At 41.4% G+C, this 16242-nt stretch overlaps 2 protein-coding genes across 26 annotated transcripts in view; both read left to right on the top strand.

The window, feature by feature from the left end:
- Positions 1–12530, top strand: part of LOC126983205 (cholinephosphotransferase 1-like) — a 28706-nt gene extending 16176 nt beyond the window's left edge. For 7 of the 25 annotated variants that reach the window (XM_050835793.1, XM_050835792.1, XM_050835791.1 and 4 more), the window contains exons 7-11: positions 1285–1443; positions 3378–3503; positions 3765–7570; positions 7639–11635; positions 11787–12530. In XM_050835793.1, coding sequence (XP_050691750.1) covers positions 1285–1443; positions 3378–3503; positions 3765–3962 — 483 coding nt within the window. In that variant the 3' untranslated portion in view covers positions 3963–7570; positions 7639–11635; positions 11787–12530. Of the gene's footprint in view, positions 1–1284; positions 1444–3377; positions 3504–3764; positions 7571–7638; positions 11636–11711 lie in introns of all 25 variants that reach the window. The other 18 variants (XM_050835800.1, XM_050835814.1, XM_050835812.1 and 15 more) reach the window with 18 other exon arrangements.
- A 3447-nt stretch (positions 12531–15977) lies between these two features.
- Positions 15978–16242, top strand: part of LOC126983204 (SH3 and multiple ankyrin repeat domains protein 1-like) — a 29998-nt gene continuing 29733 nt past the window's right edge. The window contains exon 1 of the mRNA XM_050835789.1: positions 15978–16031. The gene's annotated coding sequence lies outside the window, so the exon portion shown is untranslated. The remainder of the gene's footprint in view (positions 16032–16242) is intronic.

The raw sequence follows: 16242 nt of genomic DNA, 5'->3' as shown, positions 1-16242 counted from the left end.
AGAGGTCTAGAGTGCAGGCAGTGGTAATGAGTTATTTGAGGAGTGCTTGTGGTGTGAGTAGAATGGATGGAATGAGTAATGAAAGTGTGTACAAGTGTTTTGGAATATGTCTCATGGGTGAAGGGAAGAAGTGTGGAATGGTGGAAGAAGTGAAGCGACAGACTTTAAAGTGGTTTGGCCACATGGAGCAAATGGAGGAGAGTAAGATGACCAGAAAGGTGTATGTGAGTGAGATAGAGGGAGGGAATGCTAGAGGACGACCTCCAGTGAAATGGAGAGATAGGGTGCAAGCAGAGTGTTGAAAGGTCCTTGAGAAACTTTGAGCAGGCAAGGAGGGAGTGTCTGGATAGAGAGAGATGGAAACTCTTCTGCCGTGGCCATCCCGTGGTGGGAGCCCCTTGGAGCAGGCGTTAAAGATGAATGAATGAAAGGATAAATGTGTCATTGATGAAGACAATATTGAAGTTCACATTTTTGAAGTATATTTATGTTTGAATATCAGTACAAAGGTGTCCAAATATCTGAGTATGCATCCTTCAAAGTGTGTGTGTGTGTTAGCATATGTATGTTAATTCAATAAGTATGACTGAGTATGTATACCTGTACTGTATGATTGAGTATGTATCCCAGTAATGTATGATTTAGTATGTGTCTTTCATATGACTGAATATATCCCTGTAATATATGACTATGTATCCCAGTAACATGTGATTTAGTATGTATCTGTAATGTATGACTGAGTATGTCCCTGTAATGTATGATTGAGTATGTATCCCTGTAATGTATGATTGAGTATGTATCCCAGTAATGTATGATTGAGTATGTATCCCTGTAATGTATGATTGAGTATGTATCCCAGTAATGTATGACTGAGTATGTATCTGTAATGTATGATTGAGTATGTATCCCTGTAATGTATGAATGAGTATGTATCCCAGTAATGTATGAATGAGTATGTATCCCAGTAATGTATGACTGAGTATGTATCTGTAATGTATGACTGAGTATGTATCCCTGTACTGTATGATTGAGTAAGTATCTGTAATGTATGATTAAGTATGTATCCCTGTAATATATGATTGAGTATGTATCCCAGTAACATATGATTGAGTATGTATCTTATGTATGACTGAATATATCCTTGTAATATATGAGTGTGTATCCCTATAATATGACTAAGTATATCCCTGTAATGCATGAGTGAGTTTGTATCCCTGTGACCTATAGTGCAAAGTTGAGTATAAACACGAGTGATCGGAGTAATCAGCGGAGTCCCCATTGCAGGGCACCAGTGTGTTGTCGCCAGTGGTGCCTCTCATATACATCCTGGCACCAGCTATTCTCATTGCCTGGAAGAGCCCTGAGAACCTCTACCTGCAAAACCCCATCGTCTACTTGCTCACCTTTGGCTGTGTCTCGGCCCGGGTCACCAACCGTCTTGTGGTGAGTCAACGGGGCGAGTTTGGCGTGGTGAGGGGGTTGTTTGGTGCGGTGAGGGGGTTGTTTGGTGTGGTGAGGGAGTCGTTTGGTGTGGTGAGGGAGTTGTTTGGTGTTGTGAGGGGGTCGTTTGGTGTGGTGAGGGAGTTGTTTGGTGTGGTGAGGGAGTTGTTTGGTGTGGTGAGGGGGTTGTTTGGTGTGGTGAGGGGGTTGTTTGGTGTGGTGAGGGGGTTGTTTGGTGTGGTGAGGGGGTTGTTTGGTGTGGTGAGGGGGTTGTTTGGTGTGGTGAGGGGGTTGTTTGGTGTGGTGAAGGGGTTGTTTGGTGTGGTGAGGGGGTCGTATGGTGTGCCTTTAGATGATTCTTTGGAGTGGTGGTTTGAGAGAAGGGTTTTGAAAGAGTATATTAAGGTATGGATCACCGTTGCCAGATTGTCGTACTCAGAGCATAGTATTTACTGGTTTCTGACGCCTAACTATTGCCAAGAAACAGCAGGATCTAACTTTTAACGATAACTATAAATGAGTTTCGTTATTGGAGCCCAGAAGACAATTTTGGGGTAGGAAGTCGGAAAATATAAGCGGCTGAGTACGACAATCTGGCAACGTCGGTATGGGTGGCAATTTTTATATATAATTAGTTGATAACTGCATATAGAGATTTTCCTTAGTTCTGTTAAAGGTAGGTGAAGAGTCTGTGGGCTTGGGTGTGAATCCTGACCCGGGCAGTCGGCGTACAACTCACCCAGCAGTTCATCCTCCCTTTTGGGCTGGTTGATAAATAGTTACCTGGGTGTCAATTCTGGATCTCACATTGGCCTTTGTCCCGGGGTAACTGGTTCTTCCCTAGCACAGGCTCAAAGGGCCCACGGATCTGAGATGATCACCACAGCCACACATAGCTATAGTGTATGCACCCATTGTTACCTTTATAATTGATACCCACATATTAGAGTTACTCATTAGGTGTATAATATAAGAGGATATTTTTTCTTTTTAAGGCCAGTATCTCATAACTACCTAGATTTTGCTTTTCTCCGTCAGTAGTAGGGGGACTGTAATGGGTTGTACAGCATTACATTTTTCAGTACATTTTTTCAACAATAAATATAGGCACAGTCTCTCAGTAGTACACTGCACACAATGTATCACCCAAATATGTATACTGTGATGATAAAGTTGGGAGCATCGCTGTAGCTGGGAGTGGTGGCAGTGCTCGTCTCCACACCCTTGTGCCTTGAGCCTGTGAACCAGTGTGATGTCCAGGTTTTGGGAGCAGCAAGTAGCGGGCTTTTTTTTTATTATTGTTTTCTTTTTTTGTGCCCTTGAGCTGCCTCCTTTGTTGTAAAAAAAAAAAAAAAAAAAAAAAAAGATTACCACAGTGTACCTGCCCCAGGTTTTCCCAGGTACCCATTTTTCGACCATCCCCAAAAGAAGGATGAACAGCTGGGTTGTCTGCTTACTGACTCCCCAGCCTGGGATTCAAACACAGGCCCACAGATTTGTAGTTAGGAAGCCTAACCACTGCACCACAAAGGCACTGATGGTGATGCCATGGTTGCATTAGTGATATACTTTGACCTACATATATCATAGTTTTTTTTTTCAAAGGAATTCAGAGCCCATCATAATGCTATCATACCAAACTTGTCATTTTTATATTACTTATTAAAATAGATAATACAAGTTAATAATATGGTACCCTTGGCAGGACCCTCATTTAGGAACTTAGAATGATATGTTTAATTTGCTTTGCTGTGAAATGGTGAGCATGTGACCTGAGCATCGTGTAGTGAGACTCCTCCTTCCCTTCATAGGCTCTGACAGTACAGCTTGTCAAGGAGGACATTTTGACTTCTCACCTGGGCTGTGGAAAAATAGGACTATTTCCTGATGATGTGACACTAATGTAATAATTTACTCCTACTCGTGTGTGTGTGCAGGTGGCTCACATGACGAAGAGTGAAATGGCGTACAGCGATGCCTCCCTGCTGGGCCCTGGTGCTCTCTTCCTCAACCAATATTTCAACTGCCCCATCCCAGAGAAAGCCTTGCTCTATGTCGTGTGTGTAAGTACTGCAAGATGTGTGATACTTATCTGTGCTTGCACCATTGTAAATGTTAAGATGTTGACACTTCATTAGGAAAACACAGGAGAACATTTGTCTGTAGTGCTGGTATTCATCTCCGAACGTCGGCTATATATTTCACTGTCTTCAGCGGCCTTTCAGCTCTGGCCCAGGATTTGTAAATGGTTCGGTTCAAACTATAGAAGTAAGGATTATTTTTCTATGGCAATCCTGTTTTCAGTGAGTGTGTTTGTCTTTCAGGTGTACGTGATCTACGACCTCATCAAGTACTGCCGGCAGGTGTGTCTAGAGATCTGCCAACACCTTAACATCATGCTCTTCACCATCGTTCCTCACCCACCCTCATGCTCAGGGCACGTCGCTGCCCCAGAGAAGAACGGCAGCAGTTCCAACACCAAATACATGACGCGCAGCAAGAGTAAAGTTAAAGGTCATTAATTCGAGTGAAGGAGAGGATGTAAAAAAAATGAAGAGTACTGCTTCCCTACAAAATATTTTAGGTTAACCCGTTGTACAGGGTGATTGTGTTGACGATGCGTTGAACTGCCATCGGGTGGTGAGCAAGGCGATGGCTAGTGTCGTGTGTGTTGCCGCGTCCCATACGTACTTCCCTCGCTGTGGCCGGAGCTGCACCGGGGCGTGGGAGAAGAAATCCAAGTGTTTAGTTTGGTTACTTTGGAAAGCTCTTGGTCCAGTGAATGCTATTTGAGTTACCATTCCAGAGGTTTTAAAAAATTACTACATCAATGTTCTGGAGAGTTCAAAATTGCTGAGGGTTTCTTTTTAGTTGTTGCTTAAAGATAGCAGTCCGAAGAGTTAATTTGAGTTGTTTCTTTAGTGGTGAGCCAATTATTAGTTTTGTTTCATTAAATTATCTGAATTTTGTGTGTGGGGACAATGTAAAGCTGGTAGTGGTGGTGGTGGTGGTGGTGGTAGTGCTGCTTCTCAATAACTGGACCAGTCACCACCCTAGAGTTGTAGTCATCACAGTCGCCTCCTTGTCTCACAGCACATCCCTGCCCTTCCCTGCCCGGCCCTCGCGGTATAGAACAGTGTTGTCCAAACTTTTTTCCCCTTCTGTACACCTCAACTTATTTTACCTTCAAGTTTTCCTTTGATCAGTAAACTAAAGATTGAAGAGCCAGTCAAGAAAAGAAAAGGATATTCTACTATATAGTTACATACTAGAAAATAAAGGATTCAGTACTGAGCTAATAAACCCAAACAAAATGTATGAAGCTTTCTTGAAACTCACTTTTAAAAGCAAGATTGATATTCACTGATCAACTCCGCCGCTCTAGAAGGTAGTGACAACTGCAAGTGTTAAGTTTTGTGCCAGGCTCTGCTGTGACTTGATATCACATTTCAAAGAGTTGGGCCCCACAGAAATAGGCTGATCCAAAAGGATTATGATGTTCCAGTCTTTGTCTCCTTGGTCAGTGTCCTCATCTTAAGGTGGCTTTACATGGGGCACTTTTTCCAGCTGGAAACACTGGCAATAGGTAGTTGGCTAGAGTTTTTGGCAATTATATTGCCAATGTATTTTCATGGGAAGGCATCTGGGTAGTCTTAGTCTGGGTCTTGCCAGAATAACCAAACAAACCACATCGTTTTTTAGAAGCTCTCTTGCGCCTCCGCCTGGGCCACACAACACTCAGCGCTCACCTTCACCGCTCATGTCTGTCCCCTGACCCTCACTGCCCCTGGTGCAGGACCGTCAAGACCATTGAGCACCTCCTGCTGCACTGCCCACGCTTCCACTCCCACCGAGTGCCTTTGTGCACCCAACTCCTCTCCCTAGACATAACCACCATTGACTTGTTCACACTGCTGGCGGCAGCAGGCATCCACCCCTCATGACAGGCAGCAGTCAGCGATCTTACTCCTAGGGTCAATTTTTTACCGAATGAGATACATTTTTGATGTTCGGTGAGGACCATCAGTGCCAATGACTGAGGCAGGCTGTTCCTGAGTATACAGTATTTACCTCTACAACAAATCTGCAATAACTCCTTTTGTGCCTAACTTATTTAAGCTTACTGACGTGTGCCCTTTGTCTGCTCACTACGGAGATGCCAGAGAAGGGAATCACCAAGTCGAGGCCTTGGGCAGTTTTGGGCGGCCCATTTTCCCCTATTTTTAATATGCGCACACTGATATGTTCCTCCTGCAGCATCTGACTACTTCAACTCATTGTAAAAATTGAATATTCATAATACTTCCATTTGGCCAGTGATAACAGGTGAGGATGTGGCACACAGGCTGAACAATGTGTTGACGCGGTAATAAAAATTGCCAGTATTGCCGGTGAAGACCAGCATTTTGAACTTGCCGGATGGAGCGACAACAGTGCCATTTTTGCCCAAGACCGAGACCTAAAATGGTAGCCGGTTGCAAAAGTTGCCGCAAGTTGCCCTGTGTAAAGCCACCTTTAGGCAACTCCAAAACCTAACTATAAACTCTTGAACTTCTTGCAGTTTTTGGAGACCATTGAGTGTGTACAGCTCTTCACTATAGTTAAGTTGCTGATTAAAAAAGCCAGATGACATAATGGTGGGAAATATATATTCTATTTGATCATTACCTTTTCACGTTCCCCTTGGATATTACTGCGCCACCCACTTTGGACAACACTGGTATAGAAAGTAGAATTATTAGCCTGCAGAGCCCATCCTTCTCATTTAAAATTTTCACACACACACACACACACACACACACACACACACATCTATCAAGTCTTATGCGATATATGTATGTTTGCTTTCTGTGAGCAAGAAGTTTGAACCTCTTTTATTCTATATTTCATTCTTTGTCATTAGTTCTTTGCTGTAGCTTATCATTATTATTATTATTATTATTATTATTATTATTATTATTATTATTATTATTATTATTATTATCATCAATGTTGTCATCATCATACAGCAAGTTTGTCATAGTTATCATTATTGTTTTGTAAGAGGGTGTATGTATTTGAGAGAGAAGGGGAGAGAGACTTCAATACAATAACTATAACAACAACAACAATAATAACATTACAAAAACATCAATAACAACAACAATATGCTTACTCTGTGCCTTTTACCGGCCAGAATCTGCTGGGTTGTACAGAGGACCAGCTGGTGTGAAGGAACGGGAGGGAGAAGGAGGCTGTTAATTGGTGTACTCAGCTGATGAGGAGAGGGTCAGGGGGAGGAGCTGCCTGGCACATGAAAACTAGATAGGAGAGAGAGTCTGGTAGTTGAGGAGAGTCTTGATTTGCATATATTTACCCAAGCGGAGAGCCAGGTAGTGTTTGTAAGAGGGGTGGGTTGGCGTGTGAGAGTTAGGTTAGTGAGCACCATCTGGGGTAAGCGTTATAAAAGTCTTTGAGGATGTCAGCTAGTGTTAGAAAGTTAAGGAGAATCTTGATTTGCATATATTTACCCAAGCAGAGGGCCAGGTAGTGTTTGTAAGAGGGGTGGGTTGGCATGTGAGACTTGGGTTTGAGGGTATCATTTGGGGTACGTAAAAGGTGGGAGAGTCGTGGAGAGTACCAGGTAGTGTTAGAAAGTTGAAGAGCATATTGTTTTGCATACCTAAAGCTAAGCAGAGAGCCAGGTAGTGTTAGTGGGACAAATCCAGCTTTAATGAGGACTAGTGAGTGTTTCAAGTGAAGTGCAAGGGAAAAAAATTATGCCAGATAGAGAGTGGGTTGGCGCTGGCTTGATAGTGATGGCAAGAAGCAGAATGAGTTAGTGTGAGTGGGAATGAGCTTTAATGAGGCCCAGTGTGGGGGAGAGGAGGTATACTAGCTGGGGAGTTATAGCTGGGAAGGTTACCAGCAGGGGAGAAAGAACTAGAAACATTGTTAGCTGGGGAGAGAGGACTGGAAAGGTTGCCAACATGGGTGAGAGATCTGGGAAGGTTACAAGCTGGGGAGAAGAAAAAAAAACAGGAAGATCACCAGCTGGGGAGAGAGAGAGCTGGGAAGGTTTCAAGTCAAGGAAGATGACCAGCTGGGGAGAGGGAGATAATTTGATTGTTGGGGTGAGAGAACTGGGAAGGTTACTAGTTGGGGAGAAAAAAAAAAAAAACTAGGAAGATCACCAACTGGGGAGAGAGAGCTGGGAAGGTTTCAAGTCAAGGAAGATGACCAGCTGGGGAGAGGGAGATAATTTGATTGTTGGGGTGAGAGAACTGGGAAGGTTACTAGTTGGGGAGAAAAAAAAAACTATGAAGATCACCAACTGGGAAGGTTTCAAGGCAGGGAAGCACCATTGCCAGGTCATCGTACTCAGAGCACAGTATTTACCGGTTTCTGACGCCTATCTATTGCCAAGAAACACCAGGATCTATCTCTTTTAACGATAACTATAAATGAGTTTCGTTATTGGAGCCCAGAAGACAGTTTAGGGGTAGGAAGTCGGGAAATATAATCGGCTGAGTACGACAATCTGGCAACGTTGCAGGGAAGATGAGCAGCTGGGGAGAGGGAGCTAAGTTGATTGTTGGGGCGAGAGAACTGGGAAGGGTGGAAGGCGAGGAATTTGTCAGCTGTTGTCTGGGAACGGGATAGTGTCATGGTGTGAGGAAGCCTGAGATTGGGGCAGTTCGACAGTCCAACACAGAGTTATGGTCAGCGCTCAAACCAGACTGTATTCTCCACAATAACCCATTACTTCTACTCGATACCAGATATTAATAAACTGAAAAAAAGAAGAAAAAAAATAGGATGATCGCCAGCTGGGAAGGTTTGAAGGAAGGGAAGACGAGCAGCTGGGGTGAGAGAGCTAAGTTGATTGTTGTGGCGAGATAACTGGGAAGGTTGCCAGACGAGGAATTTGTCAGCTGGTGTTTGGGAACGGGATAGTGTCATGGTGTGAGGAAGCCTGAGATTGGGCCAGTTCGACGGTCCAACACAGAGCTATGGTCAGCGCTCAAACCACAGCTTCCAGATTATCGTGCTCAGAGCTGCGTATTTACTGGTTTCTGGCCCATAACTGTTGCCAAGAAGCACCAATAATTAACCATTTAAACGATAACCATATACGAAGGCAGTTATTTGGGTGTTGAAAGCAATTTATGGGGCAGAAATCGGAAAACATAAGAAGCAGAGTACGACAATCTGGCAATGTTGGCTTATACCAGACTATATTCCCCACAATGAAATGTTACTTCTCAATACCAGATACTAATAAAGTGATTTCCGTTGTTGTTTCCTAAAAGTTCCCCCTTCTTTTTATATCAACGCCAAACACTAGAGCTACAAGGCTTTTTTGTTGTATTTTGTTCGGCCGGGGAGCTTACGAACGTGCTGTATTGGAGTGTAAAACTGGCCCATTGTGTCAAAGGGTGTGTGGGGGTAACAGCGTATTGCCTCAGGTAGTTAGGCAAAAGGGCAGGGGGAGGTGTTAGTGTTTCCAGTGAGCTATAGAGGAAAGCACCAAGACACCTGTTCCACTGAAATTGACCTCTTATCTGGCTACTTAACCTTTTCTTCGTTTATTTGAGCAGTGCCTAGTGGACTGTCTTTTTGTTTTGTTTGATTTTTTGCCCTTGAGCTGCCTCCCTTGCTGTAAAAAAAAGTCCTGCCCTGTTGGTTGGCTTTTGCATAGACACTTTGGTTTCTCACATGAGCTATTTCTAAAGGCTGAAGAGGGGGTCAGTCAGGTTCTAGTGAGTGTTTCTTCAGGTTCATGGTACAGGAGAAGGGTCACACTACCACCAGGGTCATAAAACTATTCCTGGAAATGCCCACAACTCCTACGAAAGCCTTGTCAGATATGCGTTCTTGAGCGTCGAAATGTCTTATAATGCGACCCTATGTCCACCAATTGTTATGCACCGCCAACGTTGCCAGATTGTCGTACTCAAGCTTTTATATTTGCTGATTTCCGACCCCAAAACTGTCACCTCCACCCCGATAACTAGATTCATTTATAGTTATCATTGAAATGGTTAGTTGTTGGTGTTTTTTTGCATTAGTCTTGGGTCAGAAACTGGTAAATACAATCGTCTCTCAAATAGTACGGTTTCCAATAGTTTGGTTTCGGTTTTATACGGATTGTCATAGAAGATCTTTTAAGGATTTTTAAATTTCCCGCTCGTCGGGAAATTTAAAAATCCTAAAAAATCTTCTTAGAAAATCCACATAAAACCAAAACCGAACCATTGGAAACCGTACTATTTGAGGGATGACTGTACGATGTTCTGAGTACGATAATTTGGCATCGGTGTGCACCACTCCAATTATTAATACTCATATCAAGGAAACAAAACTGCCGTGGTGAGTTGAGCAAAGTTTTGAAAGTGAGCATTCGTCTACATAGAAATTGCTAAACAAGTTCATTTTCATACCTTAGCTCCATTTTCCAGAGCACATTTATTTTTGATGAGTATGAATTAGAATTGTGCATATTAATTAGTGGACATATCCTACCAGTGAAGCCTCGTCTCTGGAGCATGACACAAATCTACGGGCAGTGACGCCAACCCTTAACAGATTGCCAGATGTGACTGATCCAGCGAGGTTGATCAGGAGGGAGGAGTACCCAACTTTTTTTTTTTATAGTAAACAGCTTAAGGGCAATGAACAAAGAAGAAAACAGAAAGGTCCACTAATCGCTGCTCATATATAAGCAAACAGGAGTGGCCAGAATAGAGGTCAATTTTGTATGGGGAGGCATCTTGACACTCCCCTCTTGAACTTCTACATCTTCCATTCATGCAATTTATTTCTTACTTTTCCATTAACCCGGTAGCAGCAATGGGCCAAATTTGTGGCTTTATCGTGTAGCAGCGACGGGCCAAATTTGTGGCTTTACCGTGTAGCAGCGACGAGCCAAATTTGTACCATGATTTATACCCCCAAATATAGACGATACATAATCTGATCACAAATGCTTTGATATATATTATGAAATGGTTTGTGTGAGGGGTGATTTTTTCTCATTTTTCTCGCTTGGAGGGACCATTAAGAAACATGATCCCTGCTGCTACCGGGTTAATGTGCACTACAAGGAGTAAGCATTAAATCTGGACCCCTTCCAAGAAATTGTATATGAGTTTTTAGCTTTCAAGTCTTGAGAAATGGAAAAGTAAAAAAAAAAAAAAAAATATCTCACAGAAGAAATTAATACTCATTTAGTCTTCCATTTGCACCTTTTGTAGATGGGTGTTGAGTTCGGGTAGCCACAGCCTTTGGGACATTGTAAAGCACTTGTGTAGTGAGGGAGCAGCGGTGGCAGCAGGTCCTGGCTGGGGCGGATGCACAGGTTCCGTTAGTAACATGAGGAGCCCAACATGTGTTCTCTCGAGTGTGTGTGTCAGTTTTAGGTGATAAGCCAATGCTCTGCCTTCACCACACCACCTGGTCTCTCTTCATGCACCATTGTGTTACTGGTAATAGAATAGCCTTATTTATATTTAACCTTTGCACTCTTCACACTTTCCGTTGGTTTGTAGTCAGAATATTACCCACACTGCCCTGATACAGTATGCTCTGTCATATTATTTTTTCCTAATTTGAAGCATATCTTTATGAGTCCCCATATTATCTGAGTCAGGATGAATTGCTTTTACATTGCTTGTGAGTCATAATTACTGGCTTTTTTTGTGTATGGCTTTGCCTTGGCTACTTTGGTTGTGTTTGCTGTTAGCTTTCCTTTACATAGTTTATATGTATATTGTAACGCCCTGTGATATGCCGGTAGTGGGCTGTCTCCACCACATGCATGGCCCTCCTTGTCTGTCCTGGCGGCACGCAGGATGGGAAATGAAGACATGCATTGTTAACAAGGAAACTTCTACATGACATGATTGTAACAGGATGGTGTGTATTTCTACCTGACATGACATTACAACAAGACACTTTACATTTCTACAACATGACATTGCAGCAGGTGTACATTGCTACCTGACATGACATTACAACAGGACAGTTTACATTTCTACCTGACATGACATTACAACAGGACAGTTTACATTTCTACCTGACATGACATTACAACAGGACAGTTTACATTTCTACCTGACATGACATTACAACAGGACAGTTTACATTTCTACCTGACATGACATTACAACAGGACAGTTTACATTTCTACCTGATATGACATTACAACAGGACAGTTTATATTTCTACCTGACATGACATTGCAACAGGACGTTTACATTTCTGCCTGACATGACATTACAACAGGACAGTTTACATTTCTACTTGACATAACATTACAACAGGACGTTTACATTTCTGCCTGACATGACATTACAACAGGACAGTTTACATTTCTACCTGACATGACATTGCAACAGGACAGTTTACATTTCTACCTGACATGACATTGCAATAGAAAGATGGACATTTTAACCAAATACTAACACTGTAACAAGGTGTCCATTTCAATTTGATATGGACATTACAACAGGTAACAACCCCCCATACATTTACAACGAACACTGACCTAGTAACAGTAAAATGTACATATCCACTTAACACTGACATAGCAACAGAAAGAAACAGAAGCCAGGAAACATTTACCAAAAAGACTGGAACAAATATGTGAAAAATATAACCCATAGAGAGTTTTCAAGTTGATAAAAGTGATATGCACACACAAAGGAAATAAACAAAATAAAGGAAAAACAAAGCAAAGGAAAATAAAGGAACAACAAAACAAAGGAAATAAACAAAAATAAAGGAAGTAGAAAAGAACATCCACAAATCAGGGAACACAGAAACTGCAAAAAGGAAGGAATTCAAGGACAGTGTTGTGTGAGCAGAAGCGGAGTCTTGTACCGTGCCTGCTCTGTGACTGTACATTTCAAGACACCGTACGAGACAGCTAGAACATTACCTCTCATTTAGGGACTCTTCAGGAAACAGGATACCGGTACTTTTCACAGTGTGTGCTCCGGAACCAAAGCTGTGTCCGTTTTAAAACTTGAGTCCCGCTTCACACAATTGCAGTGTAAATCTTCTCTTTTTTATTTTTTGAGAGAGAGAGAGAGGGAGGGAAAAAGAAACCATGGCCTTTTTTTTTTTATTTATTTCAGAGGACTTTCACAGTTACCATATATTCTTTTTTGTTAACAATTATAAAATGTTACCGAGTTATATAAGTTTTTCTGTGTGTTAGTACTGAATAGCTTTTGTTTTATTGTTATTCCCCTGATGTGTTGCCTTGCTGTCCACATGAATGAACACAGCAACAGTTCTTATTTCTAGGACAGACAGACCACAGGATGATGTAGATTCACTCTTTGATGTTTTAGTGTTCCATGAAAAGCCTCGTGATATTTATTTGTCATACTTGATTCTTTTTTTCATTTCTCGTAAATAAGAAATGATAAAAAAATCATCTTTCATTTAAGTGTTCACATTGATTTGTATTACAGTGAAGAGGATGCATGTTTGAGGGGTTTTAGATTGGTGTGGAGTCACTGGTTCATCCAGAAGTAAAGTAACGCATTCCCTAAGCTGCACATGGCCGCGCTCAACTCAGCCACATTTACCCTTGAGCTGGTGGTTGGTTGGAACATTAACTCAGGCCAGTATGACATCTAGGTTGCCACAGTTTACCTTCCACAGATTTCTGCAAGTATGTACCAATTCAACCCTTAGACGTCGGTGGAACTATATATAGACGGTCCAAAATTCAGTAAGTCTTTATGATAGAAATATAACAACACTTCCAGATTGCGGTAGAATCTATATGTAGATAATAGTTAAAACATCCATTATGCGGCGTAACTATATTTATGCTACGGTTCTAAGGTCGGCAACGACTATATATATATAGACGATTCATTTTGGGGAAGCAGCTCTTCAAATACTGCTGCCGTCTAAGGGTTACTCAGCCTGAATAGAAGGATGAACAGCTGGGTGGACTGGACACTGACTTATCATGCCAGATTTGAACCCGGACTTGCAGATTTGTAGCTAGACATGCTAACCACTACACCACGGAGGCTGATTTGTAGTGAAAAAAAAAAACATTAAAATATGCAAGAGAAAATTTTACATGCCACAGTTCTGTAACATGCACCTTACCATCCCCTTAATTAAGAAAGCACCTGTATGTGTAGGAAGAATTATTATTTATTAGTTTATTAGTTAGTGGAACCTTCCAAACACACACACACACACACACACACACACACACACACACACACACACACACACACACACACACACACACACGCCTCCCCAAATTATGATATATTGGTGTAACGCAGAGTTTGTGCCGTTATAGAGGAAAGAATTATGTATAGCTGGAAATTAATTTGAAAGTCAGACAATCAGCACTTTCTAGGCAGCAGTGGCCTTGCAATGGATTGGATGATGAGTAACTTTTAATTATCAGCTCAAAAATTTACTATTATTACTACTACTATTATTATTATTATTATTATTATTATTATTATTATTATTATTATTATTATTATTATTATTATATCTGTCTGCTGTAGTAAGCCAACAAAATTTTATTGTAAATATGCCACATTGTCATTGTAAAACACTCCCATATATATATTTTTCCAGTGACCAGATGTGTTGTAAAGCAAATATATCGTGATAACAGATACTCAAGAGGGTGTTCTCAAACCTGTTAATGGTAGATGAGTGTTAAAATTTGTTATGAGACTCTCCACAGTCCTTCCAGCCAAGTTCCTGAGAGAGAGAGAGAGAGAGAGAGATTACAAGCAAAAACAGACCACACAGACTTAACTCCTGTATTCCCAGCTACTAAATTGGCGGTCTGTCATTAAACAAGAGAGAGAGAGAGAGAGAGAGAGAGAGATATTATGTGTATATTTGTGTTTGCTTGTTGCTTTCAGATTTGAGTCATGCTTATGTTGTCTTGTCTTATAAATATTAATAGTGTATTCTTTAACCTGTGAATGTTCCTCACTTGAAACATCTCTCAATTAGGAACTTATATGGGAAGCTAAATCCCTCTATATTTTTTGACAGGTTTTTGCAACAATGTGTGTCCTCTTCTTTTTTTCAAAGTCGTAAATATTAGTTCAGTTTTGCATGGCTACCCAATCATGTGTTCATTTATGCATTGTTATTTTGTTATGCTCTCTCTCTCTCTCTCTCTCTCTCTCTCTCTCTCTCTCTCTCTCACCCACCCACCCACCCATATGTTGGTCTATTCAGTCTCCTCAATCTTTGTATGGTAGCTTCTCTAGACTTAATTCGTATTGCTACTCTTGATTCTCCTTAATTTCTGCCGTATATTGCACCTCAGATCTTACCTTGGACATTATCACTTTCAAGGAGTCTAGAATCCTTGATCACTTTTCTTTACAAATTTTCGTCCGTATAACATTACCACTTCAATGTTCAGTACCAGCTTGCATGTTCTTAATCCTTGTGATTTTATGTATGTTTTTTTCCTCTTGATAGGTTTTCCTGTATTACTGCTCCCAGGTCTTATGTTGTTGTTTTGCTCATTCCTTCATTCGCCATCTAATCTTATCAACTTGGTCTTCTAGTCTCTCCTATTCCCATAGCATGACGCTTCCTGACGTTAAGTTTTACGCAATATGTCATGATCTTTAATTACATCATAACCAAATAAGTTTATGTAGCTGCGCAGTCCGTCTGGCTGGCCGTTTATTGGATTAGGTATTTTCCATTTATTTCAGCAATTTATCATATTCCAACTTATTTTCATTACTTTCAACAAGTCATTACTGAGTCAGGGAATCGTTGTAGATCTGCTGGATAAGTACCAAGGACAAGGAGACACCAAGATTGCAGTCAACTCAACCTTCCCTCTCTTGAAGTCTACCCATCAACAAGTAGGCTAGGCTACAATAGTCGATCGTGGTTATATCTCTGTCTAATCTCTCATCAGACTTGGCACCAAGGGGACTATAATATCACTATAGTCTCCTTGCTTGGCACCCACCTTTTGGCTGCCCTTTGTGCTTTCCCAATCTCTCAACATGCTTCTCATAGTGCAAGTCCCATACTGGTGCTGCATATTCCGGTATTATTGATAGTGGAATTATCTTTACCATTTCCTCATCAATTAATGTATGCAAAGGCTATTTTGCATATTTGCTGTCAGGTTATACAGTATTTGTGTGTGTGTGTGTGTGTGTGTGCTAAATTAAATTCTTGTATAAAAGCGAGTTAAAAGGTGAAAACATAACGAAATTAGTGGTATGTGTGTATAAGTTTGATTGGCGTATAAAATTAAGTACGAAAGGCAAAAATAGCATGAAATAGTTGTGTTGGAAAACAGCATATACGTGGAGGTTAAGAAGAAATAATTATATAACAACGATAATGGTAATACGAACAACCATAACACCACCATATGGTTACAAGAGAAGAAAATAATTAAAAAAGTAAGTTCAAGACGCTTACACCAGGGGGCGGGAAGGTTCACTCGCTCGGACACTCACTCGAACGGACGTAAACAAACCACCTGCCGACCACGTGGGGCGGCCGAGGGAGGTCAGTCTTAATGTTTTCAGTGATTATCGGTGACCGGGGATTATATAAAGGTACTGCCAAGGATTATCGGTGACTGGGGATTATTTAAAGGTACTGCCAAGGATTATCGGTGGCTGGTGAGTAAATGAAGGGAGTGCCAAGGATTATCGGTGACTGGAGATTATATAAAGGGAGTGCCAAGGATTATCGGGGACTGGTGACAATATAAAGGGAGTGCCAAGGACTATCGGGGACTGGTGACTATATGAAGGGAGGGTAAAT

Source organism: Eriocheir sinensis, chromosome 53 (assembly GCF_024679095.1).
Source record: "Eriocheir sinensis breed Jianghai 21 chromosome 53, ASM2467909v1, whole genome shotgun sequence".
In the NCBI taxonomy this organism is placed as follows: domain Eukaryota; kingdom Metazoa; phylum Arthropoda; class Malacostraca; order Decapoda; family Varunidae; genus Eriocheir; species Eriocheir sinensis.
Note: the sequence above shows the minus strand (reverse complement) of the source record. Positions and strands in the feature narration are given on the sequence as shown.